This window comes from Caretta caretta, chromosome 6 (genome assembly GCF_965140235.1).
Source record: "Caretta caretta isolate rCarCar2 chromosome 6, rCarCar1.hap1, whole genome shotgun sequence".
Taxonomy (NCBI): Eukaryota; Metazoa; Chordata; order Testudines; family Cheloniidae; genus Caretta; species Caretta caretta.
In genome coordinates, this window is record NC_134211.1 from 126827929 (window position 1) to 126849888 (window position 21960).

Consider the following 21960-nt stretch of genomic DNA (forward strand, 5'->3'; position numbering starts at 1 on the left):
CAATTCTGTATTACTGTTGATGCAATCTAATAGAAACAAACTAAAGAAAAAACAGTCTAATATCAAATGGCTGCAGTACAACATGATTATTTTACACGTCTGCTGAGATTATTGTAATCTGTAGATGTAGTATATGGTAAATCTAGTTTGAATTTATGAGCACAAAACAACAAAAATTAGAACAGTTTTCAAAAAGTGAGATACTACTTTTTAATCATCATTAATCGTCTTAATTAACTAGCCTCTTACAGTCTGTATGGCAACTTCCACCTTCTCTGTGTTACGAATTACACCTGGTAGGACACGCATACAACTGCTGCGAATTATACCTTGTAGGACACACATACAAATGCTACGAATTACACCTGATAGGACACGCACACAACTGCTGCGAATTATACCTTGTAGGACACGCACACAAATGCTACGAATTACACCTGATAGGACACACACATCAATGCTGCGAATTATACCTGATAGGTCACGCACAGTTCGAATCTAGGCTGAGACAGAAACAAAGTCCACAACTGCAGAGTTCCCAAAAGACACTAAGTTTATTACGCTCGAGCGTGGTGCCCCCCTGCTAGCCGGGGGGGGACCCTGAATACAGATTATACAAAGGTTATATACTTTTTAGCAAAGCATGTTGCCCTCGTGCATCGGAAACCTTAGCCAATAAACAAACCCTTGTCTTATCTACCACCTATCCCTGCTTGGTGCATTCCTCGTGCTATACCAGTATGTTAATTACACAGCATGGTCCTAAAGTCATGCATCAGTAACTTTTATTATCAGAATGGGAGGCCTCACATCAAAGCCAAGAGACAGGGAGTTAGAGACTGACAAAAACTAGATACTGGGAGTCAAGGCAGGCTGGAGACAAGGAGGAGGATTTTCACAGGGATTCAGTATCTAAGGATCACTCCTCCTGGTGTGTGATGTGCTGGCATTTAAACAATGGTGGGCCCCAAACCAAAATGGAGTCACATGTGCTAAGTTTTCCTTAACATCTGTATGTATATATCTTCTTACTATATGTTCCATTCTATGTATCCGATGAACTGGCTTGTAGCCCACGAAAGCTTATGCTCTAATAAATTTGTTAGTCTTTAAGGTGCCACAGTACTCCTGTTCTTTTTGCAGATACAGACTAACACAGCTGATACTCTAAACCACTTTTTCAATTATCCGTAAATTTAAAACAGCTTGTATCTTTAACCTCATACAGTTTTTAAAAATCTCCAATGACCTAAAACATATATATAAAGCCAAAAGGACCTTCAGTGGAAGTTTCTTGAGGTGAGCAAAACTGAGCGTAAAATGGAAAGCATTTTACAGTTTACTTTCCATTTTATGCTCTATTTTGCTCATCTATGGAGTCATTATTATAGCTCCATAATAACAGATATTGGAAACGTTGCTCCACTAAAATGAGAGGATTCCTCTGAAGAGAGAAAAATATTCAAACAAAAGTAAATCAACATTAATATAACAAAACATTTTCATTATGAAGTATCTCTAAATAATCATCTCTGGGTGAAATCCTAGCCCCATCAAAGTCAATGGGAAATCTGACATCCACTTCAATGAGGCCAGAATTTTACACCCTAGTTTTAAAAAAATGGAGTAAAGCCCAGAGTTTTCCTAAATCCAATCCTGGTGCAACCAGGTGCAGTTCCATTAACTTAAATCACTGTCCATCACTCCCCTGAAGAAGACCTCCACTGCACCCCTCCTCACAATATTGCCCACTGTACCTGCTACACAGAGGAAACACATCACCTGTATAGGGTATACACAATAGAACTGTTGTTAAACCCAATATACACCATACTGTCCTGAGATCTCTCTTTCAATTGAGTTAACTATACTTACTCCAGGACTGAATCTGGCCCCTTGTTTTAGTAGCTGTGGTTCCTTTAATAATCATGTGTTTAATAATACTTTTCAACAATTAGAAGGCACTACTTATTTTAAACAGTAAAAAAATCTTACCCAAAATGCATCATGAACATCAAAACAATCACTCAGTTCACTGTGTTTCCTACATCCATAACCACCAAAATATATTAATCTGGAAGAACAAAAAAAAAAAAACTATTGAACTTCATTTGTTTTAAATTAATGTTCAATTTGATATTTTGAAAAGCTATTATATTTAATTAATCAGAAATTTCAATTATCTCTACTATTAATGTTTAAATGTGTAAACAAAAAAATATTACATACTGTATATAATTACTAAACAAACTTTGTGTTGCTACACACATAAACATGCCTGATACAAACCCACAAAACCAAGGAAATGAAGTTAAGATACATGCTTTACTCCTCCACATACACGTTTATCACACCTCAGCATTGCCAAAACTACTACACACCACAGAACAAGGCTTAACTCTGCCCCCGTTTCATACTTCTGCACACACATCTTTACCAGACTATATTTTCTTCACCAATAGTGGTTGTGAACATTTGGTGTTGTAGTTGGTTGTTTTGGGAGGTGGCAGTTTGATGATGATTTTGTACAGAAGGGAGGTTACAAGGTATGACGGAAGGCTCGCATCCCTATGAAAGCAGAATTACAGCAGCTCTCTAGATATTTCCCAGTATTGTGCAAGCTTCTAAGAAATACTCATCTTCAAATTCACATCTCCTGAGGACTGATGGCAAATTTTCAAAATGGAGCGTAGTTTGCCCCCAAATACGTACATTTAACAAAAATGTAGAGTTAGTTACATACTTCCACCAGAAATGGGTGGATCTTCATTCTGTACATAAATTAAACTTGACTCTGAATTAATTAATTCATGCTCTTGAACACCCTGGTATCGACAGCTAAAAAGAGATGCATGGCTGCATACATGTTTATACATCTTGCAGCTAATTCAGAGTTTCAAAACCAAAATGCAGTACTAAGTACTAAATGTGTTGGGTGGTTGTTGTTGTTTTTTTGTCACACCCTGGAGGACCTGGAGTCCAGAAATCAATAAATGAATTAAATGAATAAATTGTTTATTTTGTTCATTATATATCATGTAACTCTTATGTGTTTACAATAGCTTGTACAGCAAATAGCCCATATATACAATTGATTTATTTCTCAGTGACCAATTCTACCACCATAGCTACCTTTAATGGTTAATATAAAATCTAAAGACATTTTTTACATTTGTTTTTTAGTTTAATATGTTTAAATAATTTAAAGAACTTTTACAACCAATTTGGCTAAATATGCTAAGAAGCAGTTACAATACAAATACCTAGCTTGTATTCTCAACTTGGTTCTTTGTACCAGGGAGTTATCATTGAAATACCCTTTCTTATTGTCAATACTTTTGCTAACAAATATAATTTGAAATTATACCAAATCTAACAATGTTTTATAGCATAATCTATGTAATTTCATAAGCAATTAAAAATTCAGTAAATTAACTTTAATACCAGTTTAATAATCATCAACTAAATAAAAAGTAATATTTAGCACCTGAATAGTGTCTTGCACCCAAGGATCTCAAAGCACTTTAAAAAATAATTAAATCTCACAACATCTCCATAAATTAGGGTTGGTAAGTATGATTATTCCAATGTTACAGGTGGTAAAACTGAGAGACAGAGATGTTAAGAGATTTGTCCAAGGTCAGAGAGTAAATCACAGTCTGAATTGGAGTTCCAGTTTTGTGTTCTACCTATAACATAACACTTCTTCCCTTTGGTTAGTAGGTATTAAAAATACTCTTGATGTATATTACCTGTCCTTATACACCCAGCAGGAAAGCTTGTCACGTGGTGTAGGAGGTTGACCTTTAAAGTCTGTAATTTTTTTCCACCTATAGGTTCCATTTCTTGTTCGCAAATTAACATAATACAGCTTAAAAGAAAAATTATAATATTTTAGTATAAAATAAATTATTTTGAAGAATCAAGCACAAATCAGCAATAGATATGATTACAAAGAGCAAAAGAACAATCATTTTCTTATTAAAAAAAAAGAAATCTGAGTGCAATTGACAAATTATAATTCTTATGATAGTAAGAGATTGGTTTACTCACTAATCACAAATAAAATGCAGGAAGAAGCAGCAAAATCTCCCCCTCTCCGCTTTGCTAATGCCCTTTGGCTGAAATCCTGGCCCTGCTGAAGTAAGAATTTTGCCATTGACTTCAATGGCACTACTATTTCACCTGTTAGTCTCAGTCTAATGCTCTCGCCACAGACAGATTACTATAAATGCAGCGTACACAGAACCTAACTAGGTGCAGAAGTGCTGCAGGTTAGTTAAACTATCAAACTCATTTCACTTGTTTTCTAATCTACACTGAAATTCTGGTTTCCATTACATTAATCCACTGAATACCCATTTTCCCCATTTCATTCTTTATTAGTATTTAATTACCTGCAATCAACAGGGAAACTAGCAGTCATATGTTAATGTTAACTAGTTATTATCGGACTTTCCTAGAAACGCAAATGCCACTTGCCCACTAAAGAGCAAAGAAAAAGCAACAAATGTGAGGTAAGTCTAATTATGGTTGCAAATATATTTTTCTCATAGAAATGCAATTAAATTTCGGAAATACTAGCAAACTTGAGAAATAAAAATAAAAAACAAAACATACTGGGCATTATCTTGCAGTCTTAACCCAGTCAAAACTCCCAATGCAGTCAACAGGAGATGTGCAGATGCAGAGGGACTAAAGAATCAGATCTACAATTTAAAGTATTTTAAAGTGCACCTTTTCTAAAATAAAACCAAAATCTCACCCTTAGATTTTTCCTGCTAGTTAAATGCAAGGTTAAATGCTTTGTTAAACAAAGTTCTGCATTAGTAGTCATTCAATTAAAATACACTCCAGAATTAAGATTACAATACCCGATTACTGTATCCTTTATCATCAAATCCTCCAAATATATACAGCTTCCCATTAATGCAAGCTCCACAACTTCCTGACATAGAGGTAGGTAGCTCTCCTTCCATTAGGTGCATTGTCCTGCCGTTTAGTAAATATATTAAAATTTCATAATTTTGCTCCCAAACAAACCAAAATACATCAAAAGCAAAGTAGTACTAGTAGGAGATATAACAGGATGGGGAACACACAGTTGCTCTGGGAGGAGGGCACATTAGTAGGCTGGTCAGCACTATCAGGTGTGCTCATTAAGGACAGAATCTTTGAGACTTTTTGTAGTTAGGCTCTAGCAAGTCTCTACTGAACATGTGCAAACTGCAGTTTTTCAAATACTTTAAATTGGCCAAAGCTGGGTGGATGTTCACAGGCATGGCAAAAGACACATCCCCCAAACAAAAGCCATACCCTTGCCAAATTTCAAGTCCCTGCACCAAAGCATGGAACATTTCAAAGATAAGGGCTCAATAACTTTTTAACTTGGGCAAAACAGCATATTTTCCCCTAGCCTCGTTCTTAAACAGCTCAACCCATTTTGGCTGAAATTTAAAATATTATATATATCGCAGACACCCAGCATGGAAATTTCAGCTCACATGGCTAAAGTTTGGCAAAATTATAAGCAACTAAAAACAGGGGTCTGATAATGGGAAGTATCGGCCGACTTTAATAATTGGCATTGCTACTAGACCCACCTCCCCAAAATGTGTAAATAAAATTTGAATAAATAAATAAATTAATTAAATAAATAAAACTTAAATATTATATTGCTAGTGATGTGTAAAATTTTAATCTGATTTAAACATTTAAAATATATTATCTATGCAAACATATTTCTGATATGATTAAGTAATAACAACAAAAAGGAAGTAACCCTAAATGGATCAAGCACCCTAATCTTGTTGTATTTAATATTCATTTTAACATAAAAGTTTATTTAGCCAGTATAAATACATAAGTGGCTCTTTACATTTAACAAGACTTAAAGACTTTAAGACTTTAAACTGTGTTTAAAAAGTTCACATTGGAAACATCCCTTTGAAAAAAATTACTGTGCTTACATAGGTATTTTCTTATCTGAAGACATTATTCCAAAATATATATCAGATATTAAATTTTACACTAAATGAATGCAGGCTATTTAAGTAGCCAAGAGACAAGAAACAGACCTCATTTATGTATCTGAAATAATAGTAATTTTACCATAGGTAAAAATACTCAGGTGTAAACAGCACATTTTTCAAATTCATTAAATATAAATAAAATGGCTTACCATAACCCACTATCAATTTCATAGAGCCAAAGCTCATCATTAGGCAAATACACTTCATTTTCTTCAATTGACTAAAAGAAAACAAATATGCAAAATATTTCATCAGTTATGTATCATATGTCATTACAATTCAAAAATCATGAAAATACATGTTAGGAACATTTCACAACTTTTAATGAGACAATTCACAAAGACTGCATAAAATTTTTATGCTCAACGTGTACTCCCTGATAATTTTATCTGGAAACGCTCAATAGTTCTAGTATTTTTATATTTAACATTGTAAGTTCAAAACAAGTTTTTATTTTTATTTTTGAAGCATTATAAAAAAATAAAGCATCTATGCAGAATGGTGTCCCTATGAAATAATTTTATTAGTTGCTGAATGCCAACCCTGCTCACTCACTTGCACATGGGTAGACTGGAAAAAAAAATGTTTGGCTTTGCAGTAAATGAGAGAGGGAGAGGAGTGGTTCCATATTCAACTAGCAATATCAGTTTAATGCACAGTGGCCATCTTGCAGGAAATGTAAAAAGCAGTAGCAACTCAGGAAAATTATTAAGTGCCATCAAGAAATATAGTAATTATGACTAAAAGCCACTACATTTTGCATTGTAGTTGCAATATGAAGCAAAACACAGCAAAACCAGTGCAAGAAACCACACTTAGGCAAGCTTCTTTTTTAAGAGACTACCCAAAAGTATCTCCAAAATAGAGAGCAGCTATCTGCTTTTATTAGAATACTACTGATTAGTAAGTGTAATTAAATAGCTGATCTTTCCTGGTCCCTTGAGTGGTTACTTTAACCAGTTTTCATTGTATTGTAATCCTTGCTACTCTAATACACCTATATAACGCTGAAGATGACCTCCAAAGGAATAAATAATTAATTAGGTTTGTACCCTTTTGCTTCTTTATGATATGGCCTCAAATACTTTTTTAAAGGGGTTTTTATGTTTTTATTTCTCCCCAGTAGCAATTCAGGTCTCACCTGTGTTTTCTGGAAGTCTCTATGGAAGGCTAGACAACTGGTAAGATTACGATAGCAGTGAAATCATGAAGTGAAACCCTATTAATAGAGAGGGGCTGTGATTTATTTTAAGACTTCATTTTTTTAAACACCACTTTCACTCAAATACTTGAATAAAGAGTTGAAAGAAAACTACTTTTTTTTAAAATGGGATTCAATACCTTGGGCCCTTCAGTTGAGGACTCAGATCTCCCAATCAACATGTCTGTGTCCTCCAGTAATGACATATAGCAAATGAGAGGCCAAATTTTAAATAAACAAGCAAACCACAAAATAAAATAAAAAAAAAACACTTAAACTAAGGGCTTCTTTTTATATCATAAAATAAAGAAAGGCACAAGATCATTTTTTGTTTCGTTGAAAGCAATCTTTAATTGGGAGGATTTTCCAGGCATAATTGAGAAGGCCTGATGACATATATAAATGAAAGAGGTTGTGTGTGGTGGTAGGGGGAGAGTGGAAGAGTATAGGAAAAGAAGAAGGCAGAGATATAAGATCTTAAGCTATGGAATGCCATAAAGAAGAGGAGAAGCTTAAATTTAATGCCAGAGATAGAAAACCTGAGAAGGTTTTCAAATAGGGGAGAATGGTTGGGAAAGGAAAATTATTTTGGCAACAGTGGTTTGAATGAATGGAGGGAAGAGATATGAAGTCAGAGAGAAGGAGGTTGCAATATTAAAGTTGGTGATAATAATAATATGAATCAGTGTCTTTACAGTGTAGGCCAGGCTTGATATCAGTAACTGGACATGGGTGAGGCCTCGTTTCTTGGAAGACAGGATTAGGGAGATTAGCAGGCTGGAAACAGAATGTATGCACTAGCTAAAGTAAGGGGGAATCACCAAGGGAATAACTTGAAATGGACAAAATAAAATTGATAAGATAAGCATGGAACATAAGATGAGGTAGAGTAAGTCATGCATGGACAGTGCGTGGGCAGAGCATGCTGCATAGGGACTCGTTCCTACAAAGTGACCAAGACAATTCCAAAATGTCTGATGCAAAGTATAGTAAATGCAATGTAATGTGTAAATGTATATAAAGGAAGAGGTTTAGTGTGTAACTTTGGATATGTGGGATGCACTGTACCCATCCCCAGTGCTTAAGTCTGATCAACTCAAGAGTAGCTTTGCTGTATGCCAAATAAAGGAACCTGAGTGATGAGATTGGAATCAGACTGAGTTCTTGGGGAAACACCAAAAGGCAGTAGGAATTGAGAGCAAGGGAAAAAATATAGGAACGTAGCAGAGGAAGAAGCAGAGGGATCTAGAAAAAAGTCTGGATCAAATGGGAGAAGAGAGAGAGGAATCAAAGTTAACTCCAAGATAGTAAGTTCATGCTACAGTTGCTTATATGAACATCTTTACTTTAATTGATGCCTTATAACTATTCCCTTCCAAACTTGGGTAGTGTATTCTGGAAGTATAACTGCCACCGTTGGTTATCTACGGAACCAGACTTTTGAAAGCACCTGTTAGGTTCTGTTCTTAGATGTGCAGTTTGCAGCTTTCACGTTATACATAATATATAAGACCATGTGCAAATGGATTTGGGGGCTCCTGTGATGGGAAGCCAAGCATTTATTTTATGAACTAGCCCTGAATTAATATAATTGGTGTTAAGAATAAAAATGCTGATTTCACTGAATGCTGGTCAACTGCAAAGTGTCATGCTAGTATTAATAAAGCACTTTATATCTTTAAAGAACTGTTAAAATAGTGACCTAATCCTCAAAACACCCTTGCGAAGTAATATGGGAAAATTGATATACAGACAGAGGTCAAAGCTCACATTTTCAGGAGTGTTCACTAATTTTATGTGCCCAATTTGAGGCGGACTGGGGACCTGGGCCTTTGTGCGTGACTATTGGTGATGCTGAGAACCCCGCAGCTTTTCATGGGAAAACCCCTGAAAATCAGACACTAGTTGTCTCAAGTTGGTCTCCCAAAGTCAGTGAACAGAGAATTAGGGTACACAAAATTAGTAAACACTTCTGAAAATGTGTTTGTCCAAGGATATCCAGCCAGTCACTGGCAGACGCAGTATTAAAACTGAGGATTTTCCAGCTGTCTATTCTGTGCTTAGACCTATGGTAAAGAATTCTTAGGCATAAAACCAGTGGAATTTGGATATTTACTTAGGCTTGATTGTTTAGTAGGATATAAATGAAAATACAAAATACTGCTTGTGCTATTTGAAACATGTTACCACCTTGTACAGGCTTGGGACTAAGAGAAAGGGAGACTGTGGTCCTCCATATTTTGCCATCAATCTTCATTAAAACTTTCAGTGAAATGAACTGCATGCTTGTGTTTGTGTGGGGCATAGATGCCAGTGTTTGAAGGTGTGACACATGACTGGAAAGGGTTAAGCATCCTGCAAAATAAATAACTCAAATTCAACTCTTAAAGACATATGGGGAGATAATGTTTGTGTTTTTGCATATTTACCTATATATTGGTAGTGATCAATAATGTAATCGAACAGTCCCTGTCTATGCTGTATTCTGTTAATTCAGAGATCAAAAGGACATCTGAATATTTAAATGAACTGTAAACATAGGATATCGCCGTATTCATCTCTTAGAAATGTATGGCAAATCATCTGTGAATGGTGGAAAAACAGGCAATTGCCTTATGTTAATCTGTCTGGATAATTACCAGCGACGCTTAGGAAATGGGTCCACCTCAAAGTTCCCATGAGGGCCTATTGTTCACCAAAGGACTCCGAGCTGTCAAAGAAGGCCTGAAACTGTATAAAAAATTGCTTGGGTCCTGATCCTGTTTATCTCAGATCTGCTTGAGGCTTCATGCAAGGGAAGCCTAAACCATAAGGACTGAGATCCCACTCCTGACTGGACTGCCCTGAATATAAACATTGAACTATAACCTATGAACTATTTCTGAAAAAACTCTCTGCATTTACAAAGTTCACCATCTCTGCTATGAATTTGAATTTCAAGATTGTTCTCAAGTCTGTATGTATACTGATCTTTTAACCATACTATCTTATCTTTTTTTAATAAATTTTAGTTTAGTTAATAAGAATTGGCTGTAAGCGTGTATTTGGGTAAGATCTGAAATATTCATTAACCTGGGAGGTAACGTGTCCAATCCTTTGGGATTAGTAGAACTTTTTTATATGATGAATAAGATTTTCAGCAATCTTCATCATATTTGACTTGGGTATCTAGGGGAGGCCTGAGGCTGGGTTACTTTCAGGGAACTGTGTTGTTGGCTTCTGGATAACCAGTAGGGGATTATAGAATCTGTTTTGTGCTGGCTTGGTAAATCTAAGTGTTGGATATTTTTGGATGTTTTTTAAAGTTTAAAATATATTTATATCAGTTACAACACAGCATACGAAGTGTACAGTGCTCACTTTATAATTTTATTACAAATATTTGCATTGTAAAAAACAAAAGAAATAGTATTTTTCAATTCACTTAATACAAATACTGTAGTACAATCTCTTCATAATGAAAGTTGAACCTATAAATGTAGAATTATGTAAAAAAAAAACTGCATTCAAAAATAAAACAATGTAAAACTTTAGAGCCTACAAGTCCACTCAGTCCTACTTCTTGTTCAGCTCAGACACACAAGTTTGTTTACATTTGCAGGAGATAATGCTGCCTGCTTCTTGTTTACAATGTCACCTGAAAGTGAGAACAGTCATTGCATGGCATTGTTGTAGCCGGTGTCACAAGATATTTATGTGCCAGATGTGCTAAAGATTCTTATGTCCCTTCATGCGTCAACCACCATTTTGGAGGACATGTGTCCATGCTGATGACGAATTCTGCTCGATAACAATCCCAAGCAGTACGGACTGATGCATGTTCATTTTCATCATCTGAGTCAGATGCGACCAACAGAAGGTTGATTTTCTTTGTTGGTGGTTCAGGTTCTGTAGTTTCTGCATCAGTGTTGCTCTGTTAAGACTTCTGAAAGTATGCTCCACACCTCCCTCAGATTTTGGAAGGCACTTCAGATTCTTAAACCTTGGTTTGAGTGTTGTAGCTATCTTTAGAAATCTCACATTGGTACCTTCTTTGTGTTTTGTCAAATCTGGAGCGAAAGTGTTCTTAAATCAAACAACATATGATTGGTTGTCATTTTAGACTACCATAACACAAAATACATGGCAGAATGCGGGTAAAACCATGGAGCAGGAGACATTCAATTCTCCTCCAAGGAATTCAGTCACAAATTTAATTAATGTATTTTTTTAACCAAGCATCATCACCATGGAAGCATGTCCTCTGGAATGGTGGCCAAAGCATGAAGAGGCATATAAATGTTTAGCATATCTGGCACGTAAATATCATGCAATGATGGCTATGAAAGTGCCATGCAAATGTGTTAAGGAAAAGTTAGCACATGTGACTCCATTTTGGTTTGGGGCCCACCATTGTTTAAATGCCAGCACATCATACACCAGGAGGAGTAATCCTTAGATATTGAATCCCTGTGAAAATCCTCTTCCTTGTCTCCAGCCTGCCTTGACTCCCAGTATCTGGTTTTTGTCAGTCTCTAACTCCCTGTCTCTTGGCCTTGATGTGAGGCCTCCCATCCTGATAATAAAAGTCACTGATGCATGGCTTTAGGACCATGCTGTGTAATTAACATACTGGTATAGCACGAGGAATGCACCAAGCAGGGATAGGTGGTAGATAAGACAAGGGTTTGTTTATTGGCTAAGGTTTCCGATGCACGAGGGCAACATGCTTTGCTAAAAGGTATATAACCTTTGTATAATCTGTATTCAGGGTCCCCTCCTGGCTAGCAGGGGGGCACCATGCTCGAGCGTAATAAACTTAGTGTCTTTTGGGAACTCTGCAGTTGTGGACTTTGTTTCTGTGCCTCAGCCTAGATTCGAACTGTGCGTGACCTATCAGGTATAATTCGCAGCACTGGTGTGCGTGTCCTATCAGGTATAATTCGCAGCACTGGTGTGCGTGTCCTACCAGGTGTAATTCGTAGCACTGGTGTGCGTGTCCTACCAGGTGTAATTCGTAGCACTGGTGTGCGTGTCCTACCAGGTGTAATTCGTAGCACTTGTGTGTGTGTCCTACCAGGTATAATTCGCAGCAGTTGTGTGCGTGTCCTACAAGGTGTAATTCGTAACAAATGACTTTTCTCACTTTCAGGTGATGTGAATAAGAAGTGGACAGCACTATCTCCCGTAAATGTAAACACACTTATTTCTCTTAGCAATTGGCTGAACAAGAAGTAGGACTGAGTGGACTTGTAGGCTCTAAAGTTTTACATTGTTTTGTTATTGAGTGCAGTTATGTAACCAAAAAAAATCTACATTTGTAAGTTGGACTTTCACGATAAAGAGATTGCACTACAGTACTTGTATGAGGTGAACTGAAAAATACTATTTCTTTTGTTTGTCATTTTTACAGTGCAAATATTTGTAATAAAAAGTAATATAAAGTGAGCACTGTATACTTTGTATTCTGTGTTGTAATTGAAATCAATATATTTGAAAATGTAGAAAAACATCCAAAATATTTAATACATTTCAATTGGTACTTATTGTTTAACAGTGCAATTAAAACTGCAATTAATTGCAATTAATTTTTTTAATCATGATTCATTTTTTAGAGTTAATTGCATGAGTTAACTGCGATTGACAGCCCTAAAAATTACACCTTATTTCCAGTCTTAATTTGGGTAGATTCAATTTCTAGCCACTGGATCATGTTATACCTTTCTGTACTACACTAATAAGTCCATTATTAAATATTTATTCCCCGTGTACTGTAATCAAATCACCCCTTAACCTTCTCTTTGTTAAAATAAACAGATTGAGCTTCCTGATTCTATCACTATCAGGCATGTTTTCTAATTCTTTATTCATTCTTGTGGATCTTCTCTGACCCCTCTCCAATTTATCAACATCCTCTTGAATCGTGGACACCAGAACTGAACGCAGTATTCCAGCAGCGGTCGGATGAATACTGAAGACAGATATAAAATAACCTCTCTAATCTTACTTGGGATTCCACTGTTTATGCATCCAAGTATTGCATTAGTCTTTTTGGCCACAGCATCACACTGGGACTTAATATTCAGCTGATTATCCACCACGCCCCCCAAATCTTTTTGAGTCACTACTTACCAGGCTAAAGTATCCCATCCTGTAACTAGGCCTATATTCTTTGTTCCTGGATGTATACATTTACATTTAGCCATATTAAAATGCACTGTTTGCTTACACCCAACTTACCAAGTGATTCAGATTACTCTACATCAGTGACCTGTCTGCTTCATTATTGACCACTCCCCCAATTTTTATGCTATTTGCAACTTTATCAAGGAGGATTTTACGTTTTCTTCCACAACGTTGATAAAAATGTTAAATAGCATAGGGCCAAAAAAAAATCCTTGTGGGATCCCATTAGAAACACACTAGTTTTATGATTCCCCATTTACAGTTATATTTTGAGACCTATCAGTTAGCCAGTTTTTAACCCATTTAAATATATGCCATGTTAATTTTTTGTAGTTTTTTAATCAAAATTTTGTGTGGTACCAAGTCTAATGCCTTAAGAAGTCTCAATATATCAAACCTTTATCAACCAAACTTCTAATCTCATCAAATAAAGATATCAAGCTAGTTTGACAGGATCTATTTTCTATAAACACAGGTTGATTTACATTAACTATATTACCTGCCTTTAATTCTTTATTAATCAAGTCCCATTTCAGCCACTCCACTATCTTGCCCAGGATCCATGTCAGACTAACAGGTCTATAATTAGGCAGGTCATCCCAATTACCCTTTATAAATATTGACACAACATTTGCTTTTGTCTGGTGTTCTGAAATTTCTCCAGCGCTCCAACACTTATTGAAAAATTAACAGTCCAAAAAGCACCTCAGCCAGTTCTTTTAAAACTCTTGGATGCCAGTTATCCAGACCTATTGATTTAGAAGTGTTTAACAGTAGTAGTGGCTGTTTAACATTCTTCAGAAATATGAGTGGAATGAACAGAGTGTTATCATATGATATGACTGCAACTCTTTTTCCCCAGAAAACACAACAAATATTTATTGAACAATTCTGCCTTTTCTGTATTATTATTAATAATTCTATCATTTCCATCTAGTGATGGACCTGTGACAGGGCCCTATTAGTAGAACCCTGGTCACTGATGTTGCTGCAACATGGAGAAGGCTATGAGCAGTTAAACACTTTCTGTTGGGGGATTATGAATACCTGGGTGGTAATCTCTGGGTTAAGAATGTAACTGGGAGGACATAAAAAGAGAAGCTCAAAGGAAAGCTAGAGGGTAAGCCTGGGCTGAGAAGTGAAGGCTGCAGGAAAGCCTCTCCTCGCTGTAAACCTGCATTACACAGTGATAATTCGTAAGAAAGGAATAAATACACACCTTGGCGAAAGGGTAATAACACGGTGGGTGGGTGTGACTGAGACACCACACGAACAGTATAGGCAGTAAAGTACATTTGGTAGTGACGTAGGTGCCCTGTGACAGGAACCAATGGCATTGTTAGGGTGTTTTTTGTTCCTATTATACTTTAAAAACTCTTCCTCATTGTCCTTAACTCTCTTAGCCATGATTTCTCCTTGTATCCCATTGCTTCTCTTATCAATTTTCTACGATTCCTAACTTCTGATTTATGTTAATTACGATCAGCTTCCCCTTTCTTCCATTATTATATTTTATTTTTTACTTTTTACAGCTGCCTTTACTTCCCCTCTACACCAGATCGTTTTTTTTTTTCCTCAACTGTGCGATTATGGCTTTTGGGGCACCCAGTAAATTGTTCTTAAACAATTCCCAACAATCATTTACATTTTGCTAATTAAATTCTTCCTCTGAGTTTATCTGTCTCATAATATTTTTCAGCTTTGTGAAATTGGCCCTCTGAAAGCACCAAGTATGTATCTGGTCTGGACTTTATTCTGTTTGCACATTATAAATGTGATCAAATCATGATCACTTATACCTAGATTACCATTCATTTTTAGTTCTGTGATCAGTTGCGCTTTTTCTGTCAAGACACAGTCTAATACAGAATTCCCCCCTGCTGGTGTAAAGAAGTGATACAGCGATTAGGTGCATGTAAAATGGTAAGGGCCTAATTGTATTTAATGGATTACATCTTGGTTAGCAATACATAATAAATGCATACACAATATATAAGCAATATAAATGTTGGCCTAATAACCCGATTGGGAAGGAGTGCAAATAAGGCCTTCTTGGCTTACTAAATATCCTGTTATTCAGTTTTTGGAATGTCTCCACTGAGTACAGGAAAAAGAAGAGGTCACTGTGACCTGCTAAAGATGATCAGGATAAACAAGGTACACCCCTCTTAAATAATAAGATTAATAGTTTTGTTATTGTTAATAAGTAATAAACATGTTATATAATTGAGTATGTAATGTGGAATTGTATGTATTGTCATAAATATTAATTATTATTATTACATAACAAGTCAGAGGAGGGGTGTTGATAAAAGTAGAGTGTCATCCTGGGTATAAAAATGGTGTACTGAGATTTAAGTATTTGCCTTTGTGTACTTCCAGTCAATGCATTGGCCTGTTACATCCCAAGTGATCACTAGGGCAGTGGTTTTCAAACTGTGGGTCACGACCCAGTAGTGGGTCGCGGAATGTAAGGCACTGGGTTGCGGCAGCTCTGGTCAGCACCGCTGACTGGGCCATTAAAAGTCCCATTGGTGGTGCTGCCTGGCTAAGGCAGGCTAGTCCCTATCTGTTTCAACATTGCGCTGCACCCTGGAAGTGGCCAGCAGCAGGTCTGGCTCCTAGGCGGGAGGGACCACAGAGCTCCGCACGCAGCCCCCGCCCTGAGCACTGGCTCCACACTCCCACTGGCCGGTTCCCAGGGTGCAGCACAGTCCACAGTGCCAGGACAGTTAGGAAGCCTGCCTTACACCCCCACTATGCCGTTGACTGGGAGCCACCTGAGGTAAGCCCATGCCCCAATCCCCTGCCCCAGCCCTGAATCCCCCCCCCAAACCCAGAGCCCCTTCCTGCACCCCAAACCCCTCATCCCCAGCCCCACCCCAGAGCCTGCACCCCCAGCCCAGACCTTCTCCTACACCCCAAACCCCTGCCCCAGACCAGAGCCCCCTCCCATACCCTGAACCCCTCATTCCCAGCCCCATCCCGCAGCCTTAACTCTCCTAGCCATGAACCCCTCATTCTCCCCCACACCTCAATCCTCTGCCCCAGCCCTGAGCCCCTCCCATACCCCAAACCCCTCATTCCCAGTTCCATTGGATCGCAGGCATCAACAATTTTCTTCAACTGGGTCACCAGAAAAAAAGTTTAAAAACCACTGCACTAGGGTGTGGCATTCTCTACCTATGCTAAAATAAACCTGTTCCTTGGATTTGAATGTGGAATTACAGTGGCATTCGTCTGCTACAGCAAGCAATGGTTGTCTGCTTTGCTAGGCTCATAAGGTAACCTGTGGGCCTGATCGGTGGTCCTGAAATATCCTTACAGTTGGATTCAACACTTTTGAGTTAGGAAATTGTCACTTATAAAATTTATAAATCCATGGTACGCCCACATCTTGAATACTGCATTCGGATCTGGTCGCCCCATCTCAAAAAAGATATTTTGGAATTGGAAAAGATACAGAAAAGGGCAACAAAAATTATTAGGGGGTTATGGAACAGCTTCCATATGAGGACAGATTAATAAGATTGGGACTTTTCAGTCTGGAAAAGAGACAACTAAGGGAGGATATGATAGAGATCTATAAAATCATGAGTGATATGGTGAAAGTGTATAAGAAAGATTTACTTTTTCTTCTAACACAAGAACTAGGGGGTCACCACATGAAATTAATAGGCAGCAGGTTAAACACAAACAAAAGGAAATATTTTTTCACGTAATGCACAGTCAACCTGTGGAACTCTTTGCCAGAGGATGTTGTGAAGGCCAAGACTATAAGAGGGTTAAAAAAAGAACTAGATAAGTTCATGGAGGATAGGTTCATCAGTGGCTATTAGCCAGGATGGATAAGGATGCAAAACCATGCTCTGAAGTGTCCCTAATTTCTGTTTGCCAGAAGCTGGGAATGGGCGACAGGGAATGGATCACTTGATGATTACCTGTTCTGTTCGTTCCCTCTTGCATTGGGCCATTGTCGGAAGAGAGGATATTGGGCTAGGCGGACCACTGGTCTGACCCAGTATGGCCTTTCTTATGTTCAAGAATGTTTTAGATAAACATGTTATATAATTGAGTATGTAATGTGGAATTGTATGTATTGTCATAAATATTAATTATTATTATTACATAACAAGTCAGAGGAGGGGTGTTGATAAAAGTAGAGTGTCATCCTGGGTATAAAAATGGTGTACTGAGATTTAAGTATTTGCCTTAGACCTCTAGCATGTGTCACTGAAATGTAAAGTTGTCTATGATTATGCAGCTTTTCCCATCTACACATTATAGATAGGGGCATAAGGAGCCAGTCATCCTGTTCCTAAGTGTGATTTGGTGGTCTGTAGCAGACACCAACTAGTACCCCATCTTGGGCTTTATCTGTTAGGACATGTAACCAGAAGCATTCGAGATCAATTTCTTCTAAGTTGTCTGTGCCCTGGAAACAGGTAATGCCATTTTTGACATAGAGTGCCATTGCGGGTGCCCTTTTGCCCACTCACTCCTTCCTAAATAGGTTAGAACCATTGATTTTAACATTCCCATCACGCGAATCATCCCACCAGGTGTCAGTAATACCAGTTAGATCACATTTATGCTCATAAATGAGCAATTCCAATTCCTTTTGTTTGTTAACCAGGGTCCTAGCATTGGTGTTTCTATCAAGCATTCTTAAAACTACAATACCCACCTGCTGAAGTAAAAAAACAGATTGACAGAGCCAGAAGAGTACCTAGAAGTCACCTACTACAGGACAGGCCCAACAAAGAAAATAAGAGAATGCCACTAGCTGTCACCTTCAGGCCCCAACTAAAACCTCTCCAGCGCATCATCAAAGATCTACAACCTATCCTGAAAAATGATCCCTCACTCTCACAGATCTTGGGAGACAGACCAGTCCTTGCTTGCAAACAGCCCCCCAACCTGAAGCAAATACTCTCCAGCAACCACACAAATAAAACATTAACCCAGGAACCTATCCTTGCAACAAAGCCCGATGCCAACTCTGTCCACATATTTATTCAAGTGACATCATCATAGGACCTAATCACATTAGCCATGCCATCAGGGGCTTGTTCACCTGCACATCTACCAATGGGATATATGCCATCATGTGCCAGCAATGCCCCTCTGCCATTGTACACTGACCAAACCGGACAGTCTCTACGCAAAAGAATAAATTGACACAAATCTGAGATCAGGAATCATAACACTTCAACCTCTCTGGCCACTCAGTAAAAGATTTAAGGGTGGCAATTTTGCAACAGAAAAGCTTCAAAAACAGACTCCAACGAGAAACTGCTGAGCTTGAATTAATATGCAAACTAGATACCATTAACTTGGGTTTGAATAGAGACTGGGAGTGACTTAGTCATTACACATGTTAGAGAGCTTATTCCTTCACTCTCCCACTTCCCTAGTCCTTCTCGCATGAACAGAGAGCAACAATACCCGAAGTCCGAAGGTGCAAACAATTCGATGTTTATTGGGGTGAACTTCCAGCAAGCTTAAATACAAGTTCCTTTTTCCTTATTTTCGAATCCCAACTTACTTCCTGTTTGCCCCTAATTTATATAGTAATATTCTTAGCTATACCTTAACCAATCATTCTACTGAAATTTAACTAACCAATCCTAACATATTGTAACATGATTAGCTAACCAATTATATCCCACCACCTTAATTAGTTTACACCCAGCAAAATTAATTATACAGCAAACAGAAACAATCACAGAACCAGACAGAGACCATGCCAATAAACAATAGCAAAGTGGGAACTATAATGACAAAACAATACAGAAGTGAGGATTTCACAACTACATCTATAAAGACATAAGAGTTTCCCAGCTGTGTCTATTGATAAGTGAGTTCTTACCAGACAGAAAACTATCAACCTTGATTTCCTTTTACATCTTCTAGGCATTTCCCTTTCTCTGGAGGTGATAGGCACTATCAGGACAGGACTGTATTCCTAACAGCCCAATAGCACCTTCTTTCAATGTGACTACTTTGGAATGTGAGGATGTGACCAGTCGCTTCCCAGCTTATGTCTGCCTCTGTCGCTTAGCCAAAGGCCTTAGCCTAAGAACAGGGCCTCAGACTGTCACAGTAAGAGAAGGACCTTACACTGGCAGACAGTGATTTTGATTCTTTCTTTTATACCTCTAACTAGCCAAGTGATAAGAATACACCTAAATTCTTAAAGTACAGGCCTTTGCAGACAGGCCTGAATATCTATATCCTAACACTACATATTGAATCTATTTCTCTAAGTTAAGTATCCTCACACCTTCTTGTCAACTGTCTAAATGGGCCATCTTTGATTAAAACAAAAGGTTTTTTCCCCTGCTGATAATAGCTCATCTTAACTAATTAGCCTCTCACAGTTTGTATGGCAACTTCCAACTTATCTGTATATATATATCTATATCTATAGATATATCTTCTTACTATATGTTCTATTCTATGCATCCGATGAAGTGGGCTGTAGCCCACGAAAGCTTATGTTCCACCCCCCACTGTTCCTCAGACATTCTTGTCAACTGCTGGAAATGGCCCACCTTGATTATCACTACAAAAGGTCGTCCGTCCGTCGTCCCAGCCCCTCCCCCCGCTCTCCTGCTGGTAATAGCTCACCTTAAGTGATTACTCTCTTGTTACAGTGTGTATGGTAACACCCATTGTTTCATGTTCTCTGTGTATATAAATCTCCCCACTGTATTTTCCACTGAATGCATCCGATGAAGTGAGCTGTAGCTCACGAAAGCTTATGCTCAAATAAATTTGTTAGTCTCTAAGGTGCCGCAAGTCCTCCTTTTCTTTTTTCTAATAAATTTGTTAGTCTCTAAGGTGCCACAAGTACTCCTGTTCTTTTTGCAGATACAGACTAACACGGCTGATATTCTGAAACCTTGATTAATTTTGTTCTCAACATCTCAATTTTGTGGTGAGTGCTCATATCTTCTCTCTTTTTACCGTTCCCTTTTGTTATTAGTTGAAATCCCTCCTGACTACTCTAGCCAGCTTGTGCCAGAGAAGACACACTATACAACCCCCTTTTCCCACAAAAGGTGGACCAACCAATGTTCCACAAAACCAAAACCCTCCACCCTGCACCACTTATGTAGCTAGAGGTTCACTTCTGTCTTCCTTTGCTCATGGGACAGGAATGATTACAGAGAAGATCATCTGGACATTCATCTTCAGCACTCTTCTGAGTTCCATTAAATCATCTACTATCTGAGAGATATCCTGCAACACATTGTCATTGATGCCAACGTGAACCATCATCAATGGATCCTTTCCTGTCAACTTCAAAAGGCCATCCAATCTTGGAGTAATGTCTCAGGACTTGGCTTTGGGAAGACAGCACACCATTCTGATGTCCACCTGCCCCTTGAAGAATGTTCTTTCAATTCTTCTGAGTACTGAATCCCCAACAAAGATCATCTGTCTTCTTTGGACAGCTGTAGAACCCTGTGGGAAAGCTTGATTTTCTTATAGGTTGGCGCAAGCTGACATCAAGAGGTGTGTCCTGTACAACTCACCATTCCCTTGCACCAGCAGGATTTTGTTTCCAAACTGAGGACCTGTTATTGAATGGAAACTACTGGCTGTGTGGAATTCTTCCTAGCCCTCTTCTCTCTGATGGCCACAGCCTGACCATCCTCGTCTATCTCCATCCATGTAGGATGCTTCCATGATCTCTTGCAGCCTGGTGGTTTGTAACGACCAGAAGCATCTTGGACTTCCTTTCTGATTCCTTGGTGGCCAACTCTGTTCTTCCTTGAATCTGGGGTACCAATGTTTTCTGAACCTGACTGTCTAGGAATGCCTCAGCTTCTCAATACTATCTTTATTTGCCCCTCCAATCCTGAAGCATGGCCACCAATTTGCATTTCATGAACAGGAAGTCGCTTCTGGCAGTAAAGAAAAATGATACATCCATTACAGGTCACCATCAATGTTCATTGCTGGCCATCTTGAAATTGCATGCAGAACTAAATCTGGAAGAAAACCTCTCACAATCTTTCTCTTAACTCCCTCTGATACTTTCCTATTAGTTGCCCTCTGTTCAGGGCTCTTGAGTTTGCCTAGCAAGTGACCAAGTCTCCATGCTCAGCTCAGTTCAACTCTGCCCCTCATCACCAGGGAGCGATTAATCACTCAGAGACTTCAAACAGCTATGCTGATCAAAGCTCCAAGGGTTAGAACCTCATGGCCTTTACCAACGCACCAACAAACAGATCCATTTCAGCTGCTTACTCAGGTACCTATTGCCCAGCTGTGTAGTCCCTACCCAGAGAGCAAACAGTCAAAGAACCCACAGCCAGATCAAATGCACGACTCATCAAGTTCTGCTGCCTCCAAGCACAGACTCCACAGCTATAGCCTCCCAACTCCTGTTAGCTGCCTCTGTTCTGATGACAGTTAACACCCTAACAGTCTGGTGTATTAAAGTGTCAGGGTGGTTTATTTGTGTCACACTTTCCATGCTTAATGAACACTCACATGAGGTACGTTTGACAGAAAAGGTGGCTGGGGACAGGTGGGTATGAGAGGAGT

At 38.3% G+C, this 21960-nt stretch overlaps 1 protein-coding gene across 7 annotated transcripts in view; it reads right to left on the minus strand.

The window, feature by feature from the left end:
• The window catches only part of KLHDC1 (kelch domain containing 1), a 67169-nt gene that overhangs the window by 44175 nt on the left and 1034 nt on the right, over positions 1 to 21960 (minus strand). For 4 of the 7 annotated variants that reach the window (XM_075130025.1, XM_075130024.1, XM_075130027.1 and 1 more), the window contains exons 2-6: positions 14618 to 14713; positions 6182 to 6252; positions 4875 to 4992; positions 3753 to 3871; positions 1996 to 2074 (exon numbers count right to left, since the gene is read on the minus strand). In XM_075130025.1, the coding sequence (XP_074986126.1) occupies positions 1996 to 2074; positions 3753 to 3871; positions 4875 to 4992; positions 6182 to 6252; positions 14618 to 14713 (483 nt within the window). The remainder of the gene's footprint in view (positions 1 to 1995; positions 2075 to 3752; positions 3872 to 4874; positions 4993 to 6181; positions 6253 to 14617; positions 14714 to 21960) is intronic. The other 3 variants (XM_048854147.2, XM_048854149.2, XM_048854151.2) reach the window with 2 other exon arrangements.